General features: G+C 51.5%; 1 protein-coding gene across 2 annotated transcripts; it reads left to right on the top strand.

Moving 5' to 3' along the window:
* Positions 1–5430: 5430 nt before the first annotated feature.
* ENO1 (enolase 1) lies at positions 5431–20063 on the top strand. Of its 2 annotated transcripts, none has more exons than XM_079696552.1 (12): positions 5431–5448; positions 8310–8403; positions 10902–10997; positions 12412–12470; positions 14140–14209; positions 14669–14802; positions 15186–15408; positions 16550–16747; positions 17371–17572; positions 17984–18092; positions 18345–18403; positions 19628–20063. In XM_079696552.1, the coding sequence occupies exons 2-12, from the start codon at positions 8319–8321 to the stop codon at positions 19695–19697; spliced, it is 1305 nt and encodes a 434-aa protein (XP_079552678.1). In that variant the 5' UTR covers positions 5431–5448; positions 8310–8318; the 3' UTR covers positions 19698–20063. The 2 variants fall into 2 exon arrangements, with proteins under 2 accessions (XP_079552678.1, XP_079552677.1); XM_079696551.1 differs by lacking the exon at positions 5431–5448 and adding an exon at positions 5848–5930.
* Positions 20064–22455: the final 2392 nt, after the last annotated feature.

Genomic DNA, 22455 nt, shown 5'->3' with positions numbered 1-22455 from the left:
CCACAACAGTGAGAGGCCTGCGTACCGCAAAAAATAAAAATAAAAAAATAAATTCCGTGTATGGTTATAATCACGGCTTAGAGGTGCAAATTCAGGGAGGGCTCTTTGGGCTAAGTTTAGTGTCGTGGCATCTCATCCAAATCCAAGGTCAAAAGGAACTTCATCTCGGAAGAGCAGGATGCTGAATGGTTGGGGGCGGGGCCTGGGGAGCCAGGCTGCCTGGGTTGGTTCCCCACCCCCCATCCCCAACCCCCAACCCCGCGCCTCCATTCACTAGCTTCAGGCTTGGGCAGCTCAGCTCACCTCTCTGTGCCTTGAAAAGCAGAGATGGCCACAGGAAGCAGGATTAAATGAGTTACACCTGGCAGATAACATGGCCTCAGTCACTGATCAGTCACTGACAGGAGAAGGGAGGAATTTCTCATTATCAGGCCAGCCATGCAAAGCCTCCGTAGAAACCCTACTCTCAGCGAATCACAAGGGGCCACTTACTTCTGAAGGAAGGACTTGGCTCCTGTTTTTCCATCTGGAGCTCACACACTGCATCCTCAGACTTTTACCGAAAGCAAGTTTGTGTGCCCAGCGCAGAGGCCAAGCAATACCGAAACGTCAGAGTTTGGAACAGAGAAAGGTCTACTGCAGGGTCATGCAAGGAGACAGGTGGCTCATGCCTCCAAAACCCGGAACTCCCAAAGGGTTTCAGCAAAGCATTTTTAAAGGCCAGGTGAGGGAGGGGCATGGTTGGCTGTTGCAGACTTCTTGGTGTCAGACTCCTTTGCTCTCGGAGCCGTCCAGGTAGGTCAGGTCACGATGTTCCTGTAAACCTCCAACAAGATAAATGTTATTCTCTGTTCTGCAACTTTTAATCTCCATATAAATGGGAAAGTGTTATACCCTTAAAGGTCAAAGCCTTGAAAATGAACTGTCCTGTATATTTCAGGCTATAGGCAACATTCTTTTTCTTTTTTTTTTTTTTTTTTTTTGCTACACCAGGAGGCTTGCAGAATCTTAGTTCCCGGACCAGGGATTGAACCTGGGCCCCAGAAGTGAAAGCGCCAAGTGCAGAGTCCTAACCACTGGACCGCCAAGGAATGCGCTGTAGGCAACACTCTTAAGGCAAAGCAAAAGCAATAGAATACAAGGGTTAAAGTCAAAGAAACAGATCTAATATGGAGTCTTCCCTATTACAGGACTTCTCTTTCCTTCACAGCAACTGGCATTTTTGGAGCGGGCCATCCGAGGGTCTGGTGCTCCAGCCTCTAGGAGGGCTGCCGGCCTGGTGACTGCAGATTGGGGTTTCTTGGCCGCCGGGCTGCAGCTGCCCTGGGCCTCCCTTTAAGAGACAACCTTAAGAACTGTGAGAAAATCAGGATGGGGACAGACAGAGATGAAAAGGGAAACTGCTGGGGGGAAGGGGGCCAAATGCAGCTGCTATTTAGAGATACCAGTGCCTTGCAGGCCTCCGTTCCAGCTGTAAGCAATGATTTCCAAACTGATGGTAAGAAGCCTGTTGCGGCTCAAAACTGCCTCCTGAGGGTGGTCTTTTCACACCCATTTCAGAAATTAAGGAGCTGAGGCACAGAGGATCCACGCAGAGCTTTTCTTTTTTTTTTTTTTGCGGTACGCGGGCCTCTCACTGCTGTGGCCACTCCCGTTGTGGAGCACAGGCTCCGGACGCGCAGGCTCAGCGGCCATGGCTCACGGGCCCAGCCGCTCCGCGGCATGTGGGATCCTCCCGGACCGGGGCACAAACCCGCGTCCCCTGCATCGGCAGGCGGACTCTCAACCACTGCGCCACCAGGGAAGCCCCATGCAGAGCTTTTTGACACAGGACAGCAACTCTTCCCTGAGATTTTCTCTTGCTGGTACAGAGCCCTCTCAGTCCCCATTTGCCCCCTCTTCATTAGCTCCTCCGGGAAGTCCCTGGTTTCCCTGAGACTCCTGGGGTTTCTTTCTTTAATCCCTCTGCTCTTTACTCCCCTCATGTGGGCACCCCTGATAAATGCCCTCCTAGCGATGACTTTGTTTAAAAACCATACTGTGCTCTCCCTTCTGCCTCCCCAGCGTCTGCCTTGCCCGGTCCCTACTTCTACAGCTGACTTTGTGAGGGGCTGTTGACAGCAGGGAGCCCTAAGAGGTGCCCTCAAAGCCATCATAAGGGTAGAATGCTGACTGTAACTTACACAGAGGGCACGAGGGTTTCCTTAAGCAAAGGACTTGGAAAGGATGTTAAATTGAAAATCAGTAGGGACTTCCCTGGCGGTCCAGTGATTAAGACTCCGCGCTTCCACTGCAGGGGGCACAGGTTCGATCCCTGGTCCAGGAACTGAGATCCCACATGCCGTGAGAAAAAAAAAAAAAAAAAAATCAATCAAATTTCTAGAAAAGAACTGCAAAGGAAGAGCTGAATTTTATCTTTTTACATCTAGGTCAGAACTCGTATTCACTGCTGGTGGAAGTACATAAAGATACAAATACTCTGGAAAACAAAGTTGAAGATGCTTATACCCATGACCCAGGAATTCCATGTCCAGGTGTGTGTCCTAGGTATTTGCCCTAGAGAAACTCTTTCTTGTACCTGCACTCAGGAGACATTTGCAACAAAATTCATAGCTGCAGTGTTGGTATTAACAAGAAAAAAAGAACTGGGAAACTCAAATGTACATTGACAGGAAAACGTGTGATAGTCACACAATGGAATACTATTCAGCACTGAAACAAACCATCTACAGCTCACAGATGTCAAGCTGAGCAAAAAAAATTGTAGCAAAGGCTAGAAACAGTATGATGCCATTTATATAAAGTTCAAAAAATATTTAAAAACCACAAAGAAAAGTGAGGGGAAAATAAACACAAAATATAGGACAGTGGTTACCTCTGGGGCTGGGGAAGAATACACAGGGCACGTGAATGTCACTGCCAGTATCCACTTCTTAAGCTGGCAAGTTGGGTACACTTCCGTTTATTCTTTTTTACATCAGATATACTTTATGCAGTCTTTGGTATATGTTAAATACTTAGTGGTGTAGAATGGGGAAAAATGCACAATCTAAAAGTTGAGGATTATGTCTTATTCAGTGGACTTACCGAGGGCTTAAGCACAGGATACAGCCTCTCAGATAGCTCTGAGGGACTATTCCAAAGAGGTATGGGAGGAACCAGGATATACAGAAGTTTTTGCAAAAAAAAGACCCAGGTAGTTGAACAGCAAGAGATTACTGCTAATTACAGAAAAACCGGACATCTCAAATTAATGAATTTAGTACTTTTCTGTGTATGGGAAGATACAAGAATCCGGGCTAAATGAAATTATTGCTTTGAGATGCACCTTAACTATCTAGGGCCAGTCTCTTATTCTTCTCCATCCTGAATCCCCACAAAGTGCTGGAGGTGGCTGCAGTGGCTGATGACTTGATGGCTGTAACATCCTTTGTTTACTGATAAGGCAGGTGACATTCTTTGTCCTCAGTGGTAAACAAACACAAAAACTTCCTAGTCTGTTAAGGGGAGGGGCGATCCACCTAGATCCCCTGAGGGCCTTCCTCACTCATCTGATCTCCCTTGGGCTGCTTCTCCAACCCATAAGTTTCCTATTTGTCTAAAGACCTGCCTTCCAAAAGAGGTATGTCACTTTTTCCACCGACCAGCAGTTTTCAACCAGGGGTGCGCAGACCACAGATACAATCAGTAATCCAGGTGGGTCACAGGCTGCTGAAGATTCATCTTCCCTCAATTCTGATGTCCCCCTGCAAATGTCATGCAGGCACTACCTGCAGTGTGGTCTTCTGATAATAACCTTGCACACGTTTCCCCTCCCTGCCCACCAGCCTTTGGTATGCCACTGCACTAAAACTGTTCAATAAGCATACTGTCAACTAAATGCCTGTAACAAGGTAAATGCCCCTGCACTGGACTGAAGGCACACACGAGTCCCACAGCCTGCTAGCAAAGCCTCAGGAGCTGTGGAGACAGGCAGGGCATTTGGCAGCTTGTGGATTTTGGAAAGGATCTGAGGGCACATCTCATTAACAGTTGAGCTACAGTTTGAGGTCGAAGTGCTGGCTCAGAACACTGTCTGTGGCCTCCAAGAATCTTGCAACAGCAGCGGTCTGAGATCATGTTCTACATCTGATTTCCTGCTAGGAATCACTGGTTGTGGCCAGAAACCCGTTGTAAGAGCCATGTCTTTCTATCTTTATCTCTCTAACCATTTTAACATAAAATGAAAGAGATTGTTTTGGAGCCCTTTCAGGGCCACACCTTAGAATTGCTCTGAAAATAAGAGCTCTAAGTGTCTGATTTCTGTTGAGTTCTTAAGGTTTAGGAGATGGTGGCTGTTGATTTAGCTGCTGAGTCATGGGGCTGGGATCTTGGTCTTAAGCAGTCTGAAACACCAGTGTATTGCTGGGGAAATCACAAACTCTGCTAGCAAAATTCACATAATTCTTTAGGAAATATTTTACAATTTCCTTGTTGCTTTTTTGCTGAATTTAATCCTAAAGTTCTTTCTTCTTAGTCAATAGAAAACAAATACAGTGGACTCAATAGGCCTTCAGCTTTACCCAAGGCTAGGAATTAAGGAATAAAAGCAGTTTTTCAAGCTGACCAGAAAAAATAATAATTAAAATCAAATATACACTCGAATCTCTCCATGCAAGGCAATGGGTTAAGTATGGAGATGAACGACATTGTTTTAGCTCTCAGACTTACAGACCAAGAGGAGCCCTAAGAAAATACAAAAATAACTCTATCAGAAAACGAAGCCCTCCCTTGAGTGTGTGTTGCGGGGTCGGGGGGAGATGTGCAGCAGAACTGATTTGAAATGGTATCAGTTCTTTCTTCATCAGAAGGGGAAAATAACTGCATCCACTCTTGCCTGTTTTTCATTTGTCAGACTACTCTGGAATATTACCTGTTCTGAACTTTGAGAAATTCCCCGAGTCTGTGTGAAATTCCATTCCCAAATCAGTACAAGTATGGTTCACGTGTATGGGAAAGGGAGGTACAGAAGCTTACTTTCAAGATCCAACATAAACAAGAGCCGAAGAATGAACAAACCCTGGGCACGCACGTGGAGTGCCTGGCACGTAGGAAGCGCCCAAAAAGTACTAGCTGTAATTAAGGGAAAGCGAACATCCTTTCGGCTCTTGGCCTAATAACTCCTGTGTGACCGACGCAAGGACAAAGGGACCGGGTCACCTTGGCGGGCTGCCGGGCGCACAGGGCGCAGGCGCGGGTGGGCACACGTGGCCGGGCTCGCGACTCCGCGGCCCGGGAGCGGGGTACGGGCGCGCGGCCGCCAACGTCTCCAGGCCGCCGGGGTCTCCGGCACCGCGCTGCGGGGCGACGGGTGGGGCTGCCGGGAAGGGCGGGCCGCGAAGGTCGTCACCAAGGTCGTGGGCCGGACGTGCGGCGCCGGGGCGACGCGGCGTGCGTGCGGGACTCGGAGTACGTGACGGAGCCCCGAGCCCTCATGCCGGCCGCGCCGCCCCGCCCCTCCCCCGGGGCCCCCGGCGCCACAGACTCGGCTCTGCCGCGGGTCCCAGCGGCGGGCGGGAGCGAAGGGGGACGGGGGCTCGCCCGCATCCACACATAGCCGCGAGGGAGTTGGAACGCCCAACCCGACCCCACCCAAACTCTCCGGGACGTCGCCCCCTCTTCCAGTTCCCGACGCCCGCAGTCCCACCCTTCCCTCGGAGGCGAGGGCCCGAGTGACGGCGCGCCGGGCCAATGGCGAGGCAGCGCGGAGGGGGTGGGCTTGAGGGGCGGGAAGTGGGCGGGGTCCCCTCGAGCTGGGCAGGAAGTCCAGGCCGGCGGAGCGGAGACGAGCTCGCGGTACTTGGGACGTCCGGACCTTGAGCCTTAAAGCTCTCCCTCAGTGTCCTCAGCACCCTCTGCTTCTCTCTCGTGCGGCGACCTCAGGCGACCGGGTGAGGACTCAAGGAAGGGCTGCCGAGCAAGCGCCCGGGCAGGCGGCGCGTGGGTGCCCCGGGCCCGCGGGCGCTCCTGACCCTCAGACGGCGTGCCCGGGGGTTCGGCGGGGAAGGGGCGGGTCGGCGCGCGCGAGCGGCCTTCCCGGGCCAGCGTCGCGGCCCGAGGCGGGGGCGCGGCGCCCGGTTTCTCCGGAGGGGAAGGTGCAGCTCAGCCTGTGATTACGAGTTAACGGGGCCGCGTCACTGTCCCGGGAGGTTAGAGGTAGAACACGCGGTCACCAGGACAGCAGGCGGTGAGGGTGGAAGGTTTGGCGAGCACTCCAGGCCTAACCCGCGTGCTCATTAAAGCCAGGCCCTTCCGAGAATGGAGAAAGGGGCCCGGAAAAGGAGAGATGCCCGGGAAGCTGCAGCCCACCCCACCCCTGGCCCAGCGCCCCTGCCTCCCGCTGGTGGCCCTCGGCCTGGCGCCTGAGTGTCCAGCCCGTCGCTGCTCCGGAATGAGCAGGGACTGATCTGCCTTCAGAAGGCACTTGATCTGGAGGGGACTGCAGCAGAGTCGTGGGGTCCTTGGAAGCCCTGCAGGCGACCTCGCCCAAGTCGGGCACGAGGCGCTCCCTGCTCCCCGGGCTGGCCACCAACAATCGGCCCCTGATCTGACATAAAAAGGACGTACTTTAAGGAAATTTCCTGTTCGCTGCTTCCTCTGCAATGTGGTCTTACCCCTGGGCGGTGTGGGCAGCCGGTTGACCTGCTTCCGGGGCACACCTAGGCCCCGGCTGCCCGGTGTGCTCGTGCTGCCCCTGGTCCGGGCTTCAGTCCAGGCACATAAAAGGCTGTGCAGGCTCCTAGTCAGACCCATCTTCCGCCCTGCCTGTGCTCCCTGCATTTTAATGATTTCGGAGAAAAGTTTTTCTATGTAATTTCAAGATACGTTGAATTTTATTTTCACATCGTGAAATCAGTCGACTGCCTTGTCTTATATCACTAAAATAAAACCAGAAATGAAATCTTACAACTGTATGATGAGGAAGTGTAATGAACATGTGCTTAAAAGTGCATCTAAAATCTGTGAAGTAAATCAGTGGTGGCATGGAGATGCGGGGGGAGCAGGGACCGGAAATGGCCTCTGGGGACTTTTTTGGGGTGGTCAGTGTTACACGGGTATATGATTTAACCAAAACTCAAAGTTAACTAAAATTTTAAAACTAAAAGATTTGAAACAAATTTGCCTTTTTGAGATAAAAACTAGATACCTTTTTATTGGCTAATGAATAAAACTCCTTTGTTACAAAGAAAAAACAAAGCCACAGAAAAGATGCCATTTGCTGCTTCAGAACATTCCAGAGAAGATAATGGAGAGGAGCCCAGCTAGATAATGGCTTCCAAACACTGATTTGGTTCCTCTCCTACAAGTTGTTCAATTCTGTTGTTCCTTGGAGAGCCTCTGGGGGAAAAAAGCAAGAAAGGGGCTTTCTTTGAGCTCTTGATATTTGTTCTCTGTAGCTACAAAACCCCCCCTCCCCTTTTTTCTCAAGGTGTTTTCAAAGGAAAGCGCTTCCGTTGGCGTATCCTGGTGCTCAAAGATAGAATCCTTTCTCTAGTTACAGATCACGACATTTCATAATTAAGTTTTTTAAATAGGGTGAAATGCCCATTGAAAACAACACTGAGTAGATAATGTTATTTGTGTGCCCTGTCTTGCTAAAGACCCAAATACTGTGAGGTTTGAAAGGCTCAGAAATTGGCAAAGATCACAGCACATAGACCAAGGAGCTCATTCCTGGCCTCCAAACTCAGAATTTCTAACTGATTATCCAACATCGACCGGTTGAGCATTCTCCTGCTACCTCAGGTTTTACTTGATGAACTGTGTTCCCAACTTTTAATTCACTGTTCCACTACAAACCCGATTTTCCTCCTGGTCACCCCTCCCCCCCGGTTTTTTATTTTAATCCTAGATGGGTTTGCCTGTGGCCTTCTGTCCCCTTGGCCCTGATTTGGTCCCTTTCCCATGGCCCCGTGCCTGCCCTTGTTGGTAATTAATTAGAGCCAGTTTCAGACTCTCTCCTCTTCAGGCACTCTGCACGCCGTCAACGTGTGAACCTTGCCCGCCAGCACGCGCCGCCGGGCTTTCTTTGCCTGTAGGACAAGACCTGAACTACTAGGGCCTTGCAGCGCTAACCCTACCTACTTTTTAGGAACAATTCCCAGTGCTCTCCAGCAGGCATTTTCTCCCACTCCAGTCAGCCTTCCTACATGCAGTTTTTAGTTTATGCAGACTCTTTCTAGTCTAGGGATCCTCAGAAGTGACCCCTTGCATAATGAGTTGAGGCTGCATTATGGTTTATGGAAATTATGGACTGTGCTTCCCCACAGAAATTCACCATGTCTATCCTCAAGATCCACGCCAGAGAGATCTTCGACTCTCGTGGGAATCCCACTGTTGAGGTTGATCTCTACACCTCAAAAGGTATGGGCCACCTTTGTCTCTATAGTCCCTAGCACCACACTCCATTTTTTAAAACTTCAAATGACAGAGCCTTAGGCAAGAAAACGTCTGTTATGGTAAAAGCCTTTCTTTCTGGTCTGCACATGCTGGTAGGCTGTGGTTCCCCACTGGGGGAAGGTTGGGAGGGTTTTAAGGCAAGAGGTCCTTGTCTTGGTGCTTCTTGGTACGTAGAGCAGAACACAGGTTGGCTGCTAGGTCAGTGAGGTGTGGAAGTAATGCGATAACCTTGTCCCTAAAAGGGCCTATCACTAGTTTGCTTCACAGCTTGCTGTGAACAAATACGTAGATACGGTGTGATAGGATGGATCTTTCTTCCTTGAAAAGGAAAGAGATTAGGGGACTACAAGGGTATATATAGCACTCTTATCTCCGTTTCCAGAAATCACTCTTAGACAGAGGATCCGGGACAGTTTTTACTGTGGGGTGTTGGAACATTCCAGAGGCTCATATTTTTACCTGGCTATAATTCCCCTTAGGAAGAATTTGCCCACATGAGAAAAGAATAGAATGGGAACCCTTAAAAGCTCCCCCATTTTTCTTTTTTACTTTAAGAAAATCTAGTGCTTCCCTAGCCCTGCATTACCTCCAGCAATGTCTCAGCTGTTTTCTAAATGGTTGAAGTTGGAAAAGGAGCTTCAGGCAGAATCACCCAGAGGTGCTGAGCACAGACCTGCCAGTCAGAGCTGAGTCATGGTCTGAATCACAGGCCTGGCTGTGGAACCCTTCCCTTCCTGTCCTCCCTTGCCCAGAAAATGAAGGCTCCTCAAGTCGAGATTCACTGGGCAGGAGTCTGCCTTTGGTTACTGTTGGGGTGCCCTCAGAACACGATTCCTTCTGGGCATGTGCCTTGTGGCAAATGCTGTGTGTTCTCAGAAGATGGCAAGAATTTCCTTTCAGCTTATGAAACTGGCACACTTAGTCAGAGTGGAACTTTCCACTTGGAAATTAATAGACTTTGAACAACGAAAAAAGGCCCAGGACACTAGAAGATTGTTGGGAGGGGGAATTTTCTTTGAAACTCTTTAAAATGACTAAAATTCATGTCTTTTGACATTTAAATGAATGGAACTTTCTCTTTTGTGTCTTAATCCTTTTAAGAAAAGAAAAAAAACCCAGGAAGTCATAAATTTGTTAAGAACCTTTCATCACTTCTTTCTTTCTTACAATTTATTTTTTAGACCAGTTTTGGGTTCACAGCAAAATTGAGTGGAAGGCACAGAGCATTCCTGTCTACCCCGTGTCCCCGCTGTCACCATCCCCACCAGAGCGGTACCTTGGTTACAGTCGAACCCGCGTTGACACATCATCACCCAAAGTCCACAGTTCACCTTAGGGTCACTCTTGCTTTCCTCATTTCTTCACCTGGTCCAGCGCCTGATGGATACAGAGAAAGCCAGGGCCTGTGTTGAGAAGCACGTGTGTCCTGCTGGTCACACAGTCAGTGCGGTGGCACAGGCATGCAACCAAGTATGACTACGATGCTTGGTTGGGTTTTTCCTCTTAGTCCGTTGCCTTCACATCTCCCGCACCCCCCAGTTCTCGGCATACCTCAGATGGGGAAATCCCTAACGGTTTCAAGGAGATTCAAGAGGCTGCCCACACTTCCTGCTCCCCTAACCCTCTGCCCCATGGAACCGGATTTCTGCGGTACCTTTCTTGGCACTGTCTGTCCTTCTCCAAGAAGATTTGCCGGTTTTCTGCTCCACAGTCTAGGCTTAGCCAGGCAGCTGGTTTCTATATCTGCAGGACTGTGCAGTGCATGCTTGATTGGGTTCTAGTGTTATTGTGTTTATTCCTTTCCTCTTCCAGTCTGTCCTGTTTTCTGGTTTCCTGTTAATGCAGAGAACCCCCAAATAGCATCTCTTGCTCCTTAAGCTGAGGCCGATGAGCTGTAGAGATTCCTCTTGAGCCAGCGCTTTCAAGGCTTGAAAGCTAGCAACCTGATCTCACTTGTCTAAGGGAAGCTTGGCCACGGTGCTCTAGAGCTGGACTGTCTAAAATAGCCCAGTGTTTTCGTGGGTTACTAGCTGCTAGACAACCTTAAATCCCATAGGTGGCCTGCATTGTATTTCTTTTAGGCCACGCTGCTGGGGGTGGTCCACGGCCCAGCTCCGGGGCACCAGTGGGGAGCTTTGAGAGGTGTGGGCTCAGACCTCCCATTTGTTTTGGAATCTGCACTTTAACCCACAGGTGATATGTGTGCATGTTAAAATCTGAGAAGCTCTGCTCTAGGCCTTTTTCTTCAGAGAAATTCATCAGCCATGCTCTAGTGTCTGCAGTGCGGAATCATAAAAACATGACAGGCAGGAGAAGCAGCCCGTCTGAGTCCTCCCATGGTTGGGAGGAAGTAACTGTTTCCTAAGGGCAGCTGCCTCAGTGAGCGGGGAGGGACTTGGGCGAGGGCGGGAGCTGTTTCTTAGTCATTAACTGTTGTTCGCCCTCCCTCTCTCAACATCCAGGTCTCTTCAGAGCTGCTGTGCCCAGTGGCGCCTCAACTGGTATCTACGAGGCCCTGGAGCTCCGGGACAATGACAAGACGCGCTACATGGGCAAAGGTAAGGGCCGACCCCAGGCCGGCCTCCCGGCAGCCACAGCCTCCCTCCTGCTCCCCGCGGCTTGCGTTTGAGGGTAGCAGACCTCCGCCTCGGCCCAGAGTGTGGGCGGCGAGCGTGGGCGCCGCACGTGGAGGAGGGGAGAGCGGGCTGACGGGTCCCAGCACCCCTGACCCCGTAGCTCAGGGCAGGCGCTGTAACACTTACTTCTGCTGCGGTTTGTCTCCAGTCTGTGAAGAACTCCTGGTTGGGTCAGGGGATGTGGGAGAAGAAGAAGACAAGTTATCTAGTACTAAGGGGCAGCCTCCCGTCCTCTGGGAGGGCTCGGAGGGCCTTCCGGGCCATCAGGCCTCTTCAGGGGTCCGGTCGCAGAGGAGAAGAGCTCCTGAAGGCCTGGCTGGTGGCTCAGCATTGATGGGCTGTCGTTGTCTTTCGGTCTCTTTGGCAGAGCCACAGCCTCCGCTGAGCTGTATGCAGACGGGCTGGATACTGTGTTGGCAGTGCTCACCTTTCTGCAGATAGAACCTGTGTGGCCAGACTCCAGAAAAGCAGATAGGGCTAGACTGTGCGTTCTCAACGGGGACGGGAGTTGGTTCTGGAGAGGAAGCAGAAACATATCGTGACAGTTCATGGTTCGTGGCCCTCCGATGGGCCATGCGTGTAGACAGGTGGAGGTCACGTGTGCTGCCAACTCTCCAGGGAGGGCGATTAGGAAAGAGTCCAAAAACGCTGCAGAGGAGGCGGCGAGGGCAAGGTGGGCCTGGGGGCACTGGGCCAGGGTCGCAGCGCCCCACTGTAGGGAGGCAGCTTGTGCAGAGAGCTCTCCCCAGGGGCCTTGCTGGCAGCCCAGGCGGTACGTGGCTCCAGCAGCGGGACAGCGCTGTGCCCTGGCTGTGATGAGGACAAATGCACGGTCCCTGCAGCGTTCTCCCTGTCTTCCTGTTTCCTCTCTTTCTCTCACTCAGCCTCCTTCCCAGCCTGTTCTCTTCTCAGTCTCTCTTTTTTCCTTCTCTGCCCATCTCTACTGGTCAGGTGTCTCCAGACCCGTTAAGTACATTAACGAGTTCCTGGCACCAGCCCTGTGCACACAGGTAATACATGCATTGGGCGTCCTTTAGTCTCTGCAGCTGGCCTGTCCAGTGCATGGTCTTGCCAACTAACCTCCTTCAGACATTCTGGATGGTTTCTCTGTGTGCGGCTCTAACCCTTGGGGGTCCTAGGTAAGAGCACTCAGACTGGGCCAGGAAGCCCTCCGATTCCAGGGGGAGAGGGCGACGGGGATTTGAAGGAGGTCCCATTGAAGGTCTCTGGTGGGCTCTGGATATCTGGGTTGACGTGGTGAGTGGTTCTCTCCAGCAATGCTGCTCAAGCCTGTCTTTCATTAATGTCGGTAATTTGATTTGATTATTCCTTCTAGGTGTCTCAAAGGCTGTTGAGCACATCAATAAAACTATTGCGCCTGCCCTGGTTAGCAAGGTAGGACCTGCCTCCTGATAACTAATGTACATTAATGCTATCAGAGCGCCTCCCAGGCCAGCCCAGGAGGCTTTCCTGTTCATGGAAGAGCTTATTCTGAGAGCTAAAGAAGCTGGTTGGATTCCCTGTCGTGCATGCGAATAACTTCGCCTTTCCTAACCCACCCTCTGCCTGTCCATGTGTCCATGGCTAACAGCGCATGGAATTGGATCCGAGGGACTGGAGGCTCTTAGAGCTTTGATGTTTCCCCACAGCCATCTTGACCTTCGGGGAGTTAAGATCCAGATTTTAAGAGCGGCTCTCAGGGGCGTTAAATGTAGTATCCATGGCGACTGACTCATTTTTCATGAACTGTGGAATTATTTACTGTGTTTTTAAACAGCAGAACTCCCGTTATGTAAAATCCTACTTGGAGCCTCTGTGTCAAACAGATAAAAGTGGAGCTGCTGTAGGTGAAGTGGGTCTGGGGATCCCACAGCCCAACCTACTCTGCAGCTTGGTCTCGTTTATCCTCCCTCCAGCCCCGCTCTCCGTAACTATGGCCCTTTCTCGGGTCCAAACCCAGCCTCGGCCTGTGTGTCCTCCTTGGTATGGCCCCTCTCCCGGCTCCACCCTGCACGCTGGTGGCAAGCGGCTTCTCTGCTGATCCTCTCCCCAGCTTGCCTGCTGTGGCCTGGCCCCCGTGGCTGGCTGTAATGGGTCCCCAGGCGGAGGTTTCAGCACTGCCCCGCCACGCACACCTTCCGTCCTGTCCCGGCCTCCGGGGGCCCTCCACACAGCGCTCGTCTTTGTGCCTCAGCGCCCTCACCTGGCCTGACGGACAGCGAGCAGGGCTTTCAGGACATTTTTCTTTACTTGGGGGAGACAAACTTCAGTCCAACTCTTGGTGAGGGTCGGCTGCAAGCCATCTGCTGGGGTGGCTTCTAACTTTACCCAAAGATGCCCAATTGTTAATGTGGCATGATGGACTTACAGATTCTGGTTTTCTTTCATATTTTAGCTTTTATATAAGAAACATTACAAATAATGTGCTGGTATCATTCACTTATGGAGTTTTTAAAGTAATGCCGACTTTTATTACATTACTTTGAGCCAGTTTTTAAGACACCAGTTTTATTTATACTCTCGCCAAAAACAGTCATTTTCATCAGTCGTCAAACATTTTGCTAAATGATTGTGGACTGCGTACAAAACTCGTATCTCCCATCAGATGATGGAGTTTGCTGTCACTGAGGGCAGCCGAGTGACGGCAGAAACTGACTTTGATGGTGAAGAACAATGAATTCTGTTATTTGCTGCCCAAAAAGTCACACTGCTTTGGAGTAATTCCTTCTTGAGCCTGAACCAGACGATTCTGCCTCATGTGTAACGTGACCTCGGACCCCCTCGGTAGACTCCCCTTTATGACATGAGGACCATGCATTGTCGGATCCCTCGTGCTTGGAGAAATACCTGATGCTCTTAAAGCAAGTGAAGGGCATTGTGCCGTCTCCCCATTTTCTCTTGGCCTTCCCCCCTTTTTTTGCCTGCCAGACGCATGGCTAACACAGAACTGATCTGGTGGGCTTCGCACTGTTCCCAGGGTTGATGGCTCTGTGACGGAGGGCACAGGGCATGCAGGTGGAGGCCCCACGCCCTCCCAAGCAGCTTACCCTCCCTCTCCCTGTAGAAACTGAGCGTCGTGGAGCAGCAGAAGATCGACAAGCTGATGATAGAGATGGATGGCACGGAAAATAAATGTGAGTGGCCTGAGGTGGGGTCCTTGCCAGGGAGGTTGTGGCTTCTCCTGAAGACCCTTGAAGTCCTTTGGGGAGAGGTCGTGTCGTCCCTAACGATGAATTACGTAACTGTCTGCGGTCCTCCCCTAACTCGAATGAATCACATTTTTAAATATCAGGAGCATAGCCAGATGACAGCAGCAGGCATGTAGGGTTGCTCAGAAGAGGCTCGTGCTTTAAATAATCGAGCAATCTGTGGAATTTTCCAGAGTCCCATGGACCAAAGGAAGGGCTTTCTCTTTGGGGAAAAAAGCAGCCTACGTGGAAGGCTATTGCATTTCTGGTGTGAATATGCAAAGGAGATAGAAAGGAAAAGGTTCCGAATACAATCCAGGGTGCACACAGTGGTACAGGTGGGGAGGCCAGCAGGAGGGAGGCTGGCGAGTAAGAAATCCCCTAACATAACCTGTTCTGTTCCAGCCAAGTTTGGTGCGAACGCCATCCTGGGCGTGTCCCTGGCTGTGTGCAAGGCTGGCGCCGTTGAGAAGGGGGTGCCCCTGTACCGCCACATTGCCGACTTGGCTGGCAATGCCGAGGTCATCCTGCCAGTTCCGGTGAGTGGCGCGTGTTTGCTTTCTCTTGGGGTCCCGAGACCTCCCGCCTCTTGACCTCATCCACGTGTGACTGTCCAGCACACGGGTAGGAGCAGGCTCTGGGGGTCTCGGCTGCAAATAACTCCGCCGCCGCCAGCTAAGAGTGACCCTGAGCAGGTGACTCGGCCGCCCTGCACGCATCTCCTTAGTTGTCGATGGGAGATGAAAATTGTACCTGCCTTGTCGGGTTGTGTGTGCTTGTGGTGGTAGTGACCGCAGTGCAGAGACCTTGTGGCTTCAGAGCCACACGGGCCCCACGTGGGAGCCATGCACCTGGGTGTCGTGGGGCTGCTGAGGGGCGGGACCCCCCGGGCCTGGAGCTGTACTTGTCTCTCTCCCCACAGGCTTTCAACGTCATCAACGGGGGTTCTCACGCTGGCAACAAGCTGGCCATGCAGGAGTTCATGATCCTCCCCATTGGGGCCGAAAACTTCCGGGAGGCCATGCGCATCGGAGCGGAGGTATACCACAACCTGAAGAATGTGATCAAGGAGAAATACGGGAAAGACGCCACCAACGTGGGAGACGAAGGCGGGTTTGCTCCCAACATCCTGGAGAACAAAGAAGGTATGCTCTGGAGGAAGCCCCTGGATCTCTGAGCACCGCCCCCAGCGTCTGCCAGCCTTCCACGCCTGCCCTCAGGGGCGCTGCTCTTTCCACCGTTCGTTCATTAAGTAGCAAAATGCAAAACCCTGCAGACATGGGAGCTAGCGCTTCATTTTTTTGAAAAACAAATCACGAGAAATTTTCTTATTAATTCGACTTCTGAACGGCCTGATGGTTTGCTTAAACTGGGCTGACGGTGGGGGTAGGGAGGCGGTTTGTTTTCCTGCTGTCGTCCCTGCTCCCCCAGCGATGGCAAAGGTTTGCAGCCTGCTCCGTGTTCAAGGATGCTGGATGTGATGAGGACTGCCGTCAGTAACCGTCTCGGGTCATTCAGCCGTCGTAATGCTGCACAGGCTTTATTTAGCTTTGAATCCTTAGGCACAGGATTAAATGGGAGAGTTGAGTAGAGAATACAGAAGTCCTAGGAAAAGAACTCATGGGTGAATTTTTTGTTTAGAAGAAAAAGTAGGGTTCCAAGCATATTTCATTGCCTTCAAGGATGGCTAGTGAAAGAAAATGTCCATCCGGCTTGTTGGGTCGGTCATACGAAATTGCTGACGTTCGGCTATTTTAACCTATAAAAAGTGGCCCTTCACGCAGTTTGAATCTTGGGGGTCTTGGGGACACTGGAACAGGGGCCAGTGTCTGTCAGTTTCCCTACCGGCAGCGCTGCCGAGCGAGGCCGGCCCTGAGCCTGGGCCGGACAGCAGAGCTGGAGCGGGGGCCTCGCTGTGCGGGCTCCCCGTTCACTGGGCTCCCTCTTGGATCTCAGCCTTGGCTCTATTTAAAGCCAGTTCTGCGGGACAGCTGATCGCAGCTGGTCACTGTATCTTGGCCGGCACAGCTGTTCTTTGGTGCTAAATTTGGGAGCATTTGTCAGTGAAAAAGCCTCATAGAGTCCATTTCCAACTTGGCCATGCACTACTGGCCCTGACCAATGGTTTCTTGCCCCAGAGCAGAAAAGACTAACTGGAATCTTTGAAACTGGTGCTTGGGGCCAGAGCACCTCTTCCTCTTCCCTTACGGTTCCCATTTGGCAGAGTTAAAGGAATTTTATCTCCATCCTCCTGGTTTCCAAACGCTCACCGCCATCTCTTTCCAGCCCTGGAGCTGCTGAAGAACGCCATCGGCAAGGCCGGCTACACCGATAAGGTCGTCATTGGCATGGACGTGGCTGCCTCTGAGTTCTTCAGGTCGGGCAAGTATGACCTGGACTTCAAGTCACCCGACGACCCCAGCAGGTACATCACACCCGACGAGCTGGCCAACCTGTACAAGTCCTTCGTCAGGGACTACCCAGGTGAGTGTTACCGGGGTGGCTGCAGGTGTGCGAGTGGGTGGAGCCTTCACTGGGGTGCCTGGTGCAGCAGAGTGGGCAGCCGGCCAGCCGCAGTGCAGTGTGATCGCCTCCTGTCACTGTCACAACAGCCTCCTGAGCAAACGTGGTCCTGGCTCCACTGACAGTGAGGAAAGGAGCCTTGAGAGCCAGGACCACTGGGTGCTCCTAGGCTCTGCGTCACCTGATGCACACAGGAGAGGGGACACAGAGGCACAGAGTGGGTTAGAACTTGCCCAGGGGCACACAGCAAATGGTGGAGCAGGTGTTCAGACCAGGAAGCGTCTCTAAGTCCCTGCGTCTAACGTTAAGTAACTTGGTGGAAGTGGAGCCAAGACACAAAGCCCGGTCTTCACCCCTCTGGGGCCACAGCTCTGTTTTTACTCTCGGTGGTGCTAAATTCAAACCGCCCTGGGCCGCAAATTTCCCACTTAACAACAGCGGGGTTGCAGGATTGCAGGTGTCCTGGGAGGGGGTTGGGAGACCAGGTGAGTCAGGAGGGAGGGCGGGAGGGGGCTCTGGGGTGTGGCGGGTCAGCAGCCTGGGGGGCCACGCTGATGGAACATGCTCTGCCCTGCTCTGCTCAGTGGTGTCCATCGAGGACCCCTTCGACCAGGATGACTGGGAAGCTTGGCAGAAGTTCACTGCCAGCGCGGGAATCCAGGTGGTGGGGGACGACCTCACCGTGACCAACCCCAAGCGGATTTCCAAGGCCGTGAGCGAGAAATCGTGCAACTGCCTCCTGCTCAAAGTCAACCAGATCGGCTCCGTGACCGAGTCCCTGCAGGCGTAAGTGCCCTTGCGTGGAGGGAGGGGCCCTCCTGACTGGAGCTCCTGGTGGCGTTTAAAGTAAGCTTTGGCCCCTAGGGGATCAGGGTGTTGGGCAGTTGTGTTCTGATCCTGACCACTTGGCGGCCCTACCCTCCTGATTTAATGTCACACGGAGAACATTAGTCAGGAGACACACGTCTCTCTCCCTCGAGGAGGCAGAACCCAGTTTTTCAAACGTGACTAGAGGGTGGAGAAAGGTCCTCGGGCCCTTCAGAGGAGGGCGAGGGTTACCGTCTTCCCCGGCAGTTGGGAGCTCAGGGCTGCCCCTGGCCCCCCACCGGGAGCGGTGAGTCATGGCCTCAGGAGGCCAGAAGGGGCCACAGTGCCCAGGCAGTGGAGCCATGCCGTCTGGTTGTCCCTGGCTTCTAGGTGCAAGCTGGCCCAGTCCAATGGGTGGGGCGTCATGGTGTCGCATCGCTCCGGGGAGACTGAAGACACCTTCATCGCCGACCTGGTGGTGGGACTGTGCACTGGGCAGGTAAAGAGCTCCCTGGGGTGAAGGGTGCTCCCTGCTTCTCTCTCTGACCTCAACTTCCTGAGCACAGACGGAGGGGGGAGCAGGGGGGAGAATGGGGTCCTGGGTGCCCCTCTTATCCCCTCCTTCCTAGGGCCAGGGATCCTCTTTAAGGAATTGCCGGCTCTCTGCCGTGGCACCTTCCCCTTACCCAAAATGCCCATGAAGATGCAGTGTCTACTGTAAGCAACTGTGGCCTTTCTTTTCTCCTTCCAGATCAAGACTGGTGCACCGTGCCGATCCGAGCGCTTGGCCAAGTACAATCAGATCCTCAGGTAAAGAGTCTGCCTTCGCTGCGTGTGTGGGCTTGCTTGGTCTCCAGGAGGAGCCCCTGGCCCTGTGGGGTGGGTACAAGGGTTGGGGCGTGATACCTTAGGTTGGGACGGTTGGGTGCCTGGCAGCGTTGGCCTGGAGCGGGGCCTGCTGCACACGATGCTGCCATCTTCTGGTGAGAGAGGGAACTGGCTCCCCTTTAGACAACTGAATCAGAAGTTGGGGAGCTACAGGGAAGCCTTAGTGATGCTCTCATTTTACACCCTTGTTTTGTGGACAAAGATACCAGAGCTCACAGAGAGGAAGAAAAATTGCCAAAGGGCACACAGCAGGGTTTCCACTGTTCATCGCCTTCTGCCGTTCTGGTCCCTTCCCTTTTTGTCTCAGTGTGTCCTTGGGAAGCACCTATAAACAGAGGGAGACCTGCCCTTTGTTATTTTATTCCAGTCTTGAAGGGAAAAGAAACTCCCATTTTATAAGTTCTCCCACCTTACCCCATCTTTAAAACTTTATCCTGGACAATTTCAAGCATATAAAAAAGATCAGTGAACAGTAGAATGTATACTGCCTTCCCCATTACCCGGATACACCAGCTGTCTGTATTCCTCCATGTTTTGTCTCTTTATACCCTTTTTTCCTGGAGAATTTTAAAGCGAATTCCAGACATCTTATGATTTCACTTGTATATATTTCTTTCAGATAAAGACTTACTTTTGTTTTTTATCATAACCACTGTACAGTGATGATGCCCACGATTAGTGGTAATAGCAATACCCCCCCCTTTTTTTTTGATATCAGGATCCAAACAGAGTTCACACTAATGAGTGCCCCCTCCTTATTTCCCTGTGCCATTTGTTGCAGAAACTGGGTTATCCTTTCATTGAAAAAACATTTTCTTAAATATTCTAAGAAGTAGCAATCCTACCATTTCTTCTCCTTTGTCCTTCAGAAACATTGGGGGGAAGAGAAGGCAGGCGAAGGGGCGGCCAGTGGACAACTTGTTGGGTGAATTGGGTGGACGGAGAGAGCCGAATGCTCTTCTATTCCTGGCATCTCCAAGAAGCTCAAATTTAGGGGAATAGTTGGACAGACTGGGCGATGGTTGGGTCCCCAACTTCCTGGCAGGAAGTGTGTCTTTGACCACTTCTCTGGGTGGGAAAACTTACTGCTTTGAGGTGTGACTTCTCTCTTTCCCTTCCTGTCTCTCTATCTTTCTGCTTCCTAAGAATTGAAGAGGAACTGGGCAGCAAGGCCAAGTTTGCCGGCAGGAACTTCAGAAACCCCCTCGCCAAGTAAGCTGTGGGCGGGTGAGCCCTGCGGTCACTCGTCGGCTAATTAGACCTGCTCCTGATGTCACCTGGGCAGCTCAAGGCCCCCGCCGGTGCTCTGAGGGGCCTCTGATAGTTAACTGCCCTCTCCCCTTCCTGTGACGTTCTCACTGCTTCCTTAGACCCACTGCAGAAGCCGAGCTTGACCATCTGGAACCCTGCTGGAAACCCTAGCTCTCTAATCATAGAATTGGCCCAAATCATTGTTTTTCTCACCTCGCTTCCACCACGTGTCTGGAGCCATGTGTATCTGCATTGTAATCTCCGAGGTGTCCACAGGCAAGATCCCCCGTGGTTTTGTGTGCAAAATAAAAAGGCCTCAGTGACCCATAGGGATGCTGTGTGTGTGTATGAAGTGGTCCGTCCGTCTGCCTGTCCTCACGTCTTGAGTATTCATGGAGCACCTCTACAAGAGCTGAGGCTTTGTGTCATGACAGAAGGGGAGGAGGAGTTTGTGCAGGACGTCGCGTAAGCCCTGGGGAAGGGCAGGTTTGGGAAGAGGTGGGAGATGGGGCAGCCCGTGCCCTTCCGCAGCAGCTCGGGCAGCGCCCGGACCAGAGGCCCGACTTCAGGATCAGACATGTTAATTTGGGAGAAAAGACAAATGCAGAGCTCTCGCAGGTTATCTCAAGGACGGCAGCTTCCAGGTCACACCATGAGTCCAAACCAGAGGGAAGCTGAGCATCCTGGGCAGGCTGGGGGGCAGGTTCTCCATCCTTAGGGGAAACTGGTAAAAGAATGGTTAGAGGTAGCTCTCGGGCGGTAGGAGGGCATCCAGAGGGTCTTGGAGAACCTATTTAGATACGTTAAAATTTAATTTTGGGACTTCCCTGATGGTCCCGTGGTTAAGACTCCACACCCCAAATGCAGGGGGCACGGGTTCGATCCCTGATCTGGGAACTAAAATCCTGCATGCTGCACAGCATGGCCTAAAAAACTGAAAGAAAAAAATGTTTAATTTCTCTCCTCATTTTCACTAACCTGATTTCAAGTGCTCAGAAGCTCCACGTGGCTGATGCCCACTGAGTTGGGTACCACGGGTGTGAAGCATTAGCACTGCAGAAAGCACCATTCTAGAGAAATGACTAAGCACCAGTGAGACGTGAAATAACTATGGTTGCTCTGAATTGTGTTATAATACCTGATGAGGCCCCCCAGTGGATATTGTTGTTATTGCTCATCTGTATCAGGGTTTAACCCAAGAAGCAGAGCCAGTAGAAGGTACATATATTAAGGGATTTATCACAAGGAATTGGCTTCTGTGATTGTGGCTAAGCTAATCCACAATCCAAAGGGCAGCCAGTCAGAAGGGAGGGTGACCAGGACACAGGTGAAATTTCTCTTGGGTCAGCCCTACTTCCAAGACCTTTCCCCTGATTCAGGCCCACCTAGATCATCCAAGATCATTCCTTGTTCAAAGTCAGCAGATAGTAGTTTTAATTATGCCTGCAGAATAGCTTCACAGTAATACCTAGATTAGTATTTGACTAAACAGTAGGACTCGAGTCATGTCACAAAGCCACCACCCCTTTTGAACTTGGCAACTACACACATACGTCTTAAACCATAATCTCCAAATAATGACAAAACCCTTCCTCACCTAATGTGGTACAGCTCTCCTGTGTACAGCCAAAACCACTCACCTGTCCCAGCTTTGTATGACTGGTTTCCATCTAAAAACTGACTCTGCAAGGAAGTGAGTCGAACTCGGCCTGACAGTCTCACTAGAATGTTTGTTCATCCAAACTTTAAAGCAGCAAGTTAGCATTAGTGTCTTTAAACTTGGTTTCATGTCAACATTTCTTGACACTTTTATTTTAAAACAATGACTGGCAGTTAAACGCATTTATCACTCTTGGGTTAAAGGGCAAGGAGCGCTTTCAGATCTGCTCCACCCGGAAGGAAGGCTGCTGGGGCCTCCCTGGCCCTGGGGACACTGAGCCTCTGGGGAGGATGGTTGACAGCTCTGACCCAGCAGAGACGAGCACGAAGCATGTTCCTGATGCGGATGGGCAGGAGTAGGCCAGGAGGAATTGCAGACCATTGGCCTCTTCCTGGGGGCCCTGTCTGTAGCAGGACAGGCAACGTTAATTCTGAGTTTCCAGAAAGCCACTCTTGGGCTTTAAGATGACCTATGATGTTAAACATTTCTCTGGATCACAACTGCAGGAAGTTAAAGTGTTTTTAAAGTAAATATCTTTGGTAGTAGTCTCTGGACTTGCATTATGTGTTTTTAAATTTTAACCTCATAATACAAATACTTTCCCGCAAAATATTTACTTTTCATCTGTGGTTGTCTTCCAACTTCCAGATTCCTGCAACATTAGAACAAAAATCAACTGAAAAGTTGAAAGTGTAGTTTGCAAACCTGGCCATACATTGGAATCACCTCGGAAGTCTTTAAGTCTCCCATTGCATACCAAGTAAATCAGAACCTCAGAGTAGAAACCAGAGACTCAGTATTAAAAGTTTCCCAGCTGACTCCAATGTGCAACTCAGCTTGAGAAGCACTAGAGTACAGGAGATGGATTGCAGGATTGGTGATGACCAGGCCGGCATAGAATGCCAGGCTTCCCCTGAAAAAAAAACCCGCCCACCCTGGTAATTTTATTTTTGTTGAATGCAGCTGAGGCCGGAAGATGGCGTCCAAAGGCAGTCAACTCAGGCCACAGAGCTGCGAGCTGTGCCGTTTGCAGGGAGGGAGCCCGGACAGGAGCCTGGCTCTT

The sequence above is a fragment of the Hyperoodon ampullatus genome (genome assembly GCF_949752795.1).
Source record: "Hyperoodon ampullatus genome assembly, chromosome: 2".
Classification (NCBI taxonomy): domain Eukaryota; kingdom Metazoa; phylum Chordata; class Mammalia; order Artiodactyla; family Ziphiidae; genus Hyperoodon; species Hyperoodon ampullatus.
This window is presented reverse-complemented; position numbering and strand designations above follow the sequence as displayed.

What these genes read in the sequence shown, in the direction of transcription:
- ENO1 (XM_079696552.1), top strand. Translation starts at nt 8,319, where the DNA reads ATGTCTATCCTCAAGATCCACGCCAGAGAGATCTTCGACTCTCGTGGG. An exon ending in GACGCGCTACATGGGCAAAG is followed by an intron (nt 10,998 to 12,411) that starts GTAAGGGCCGAC and finishes TATTCCTTCTAG; the next exon opens with GTGTCTCAAAGGCTGTTGAG. An exon ending in GGATGGCACGGAAAATAAAT is followed by an intron (nt 14,210 to 14,668) that starts GTGAGTGGCCTG and finishes GTTCTGTTCCAG; the next exon opens with CCAAGTTTGGTGCGAACGCC.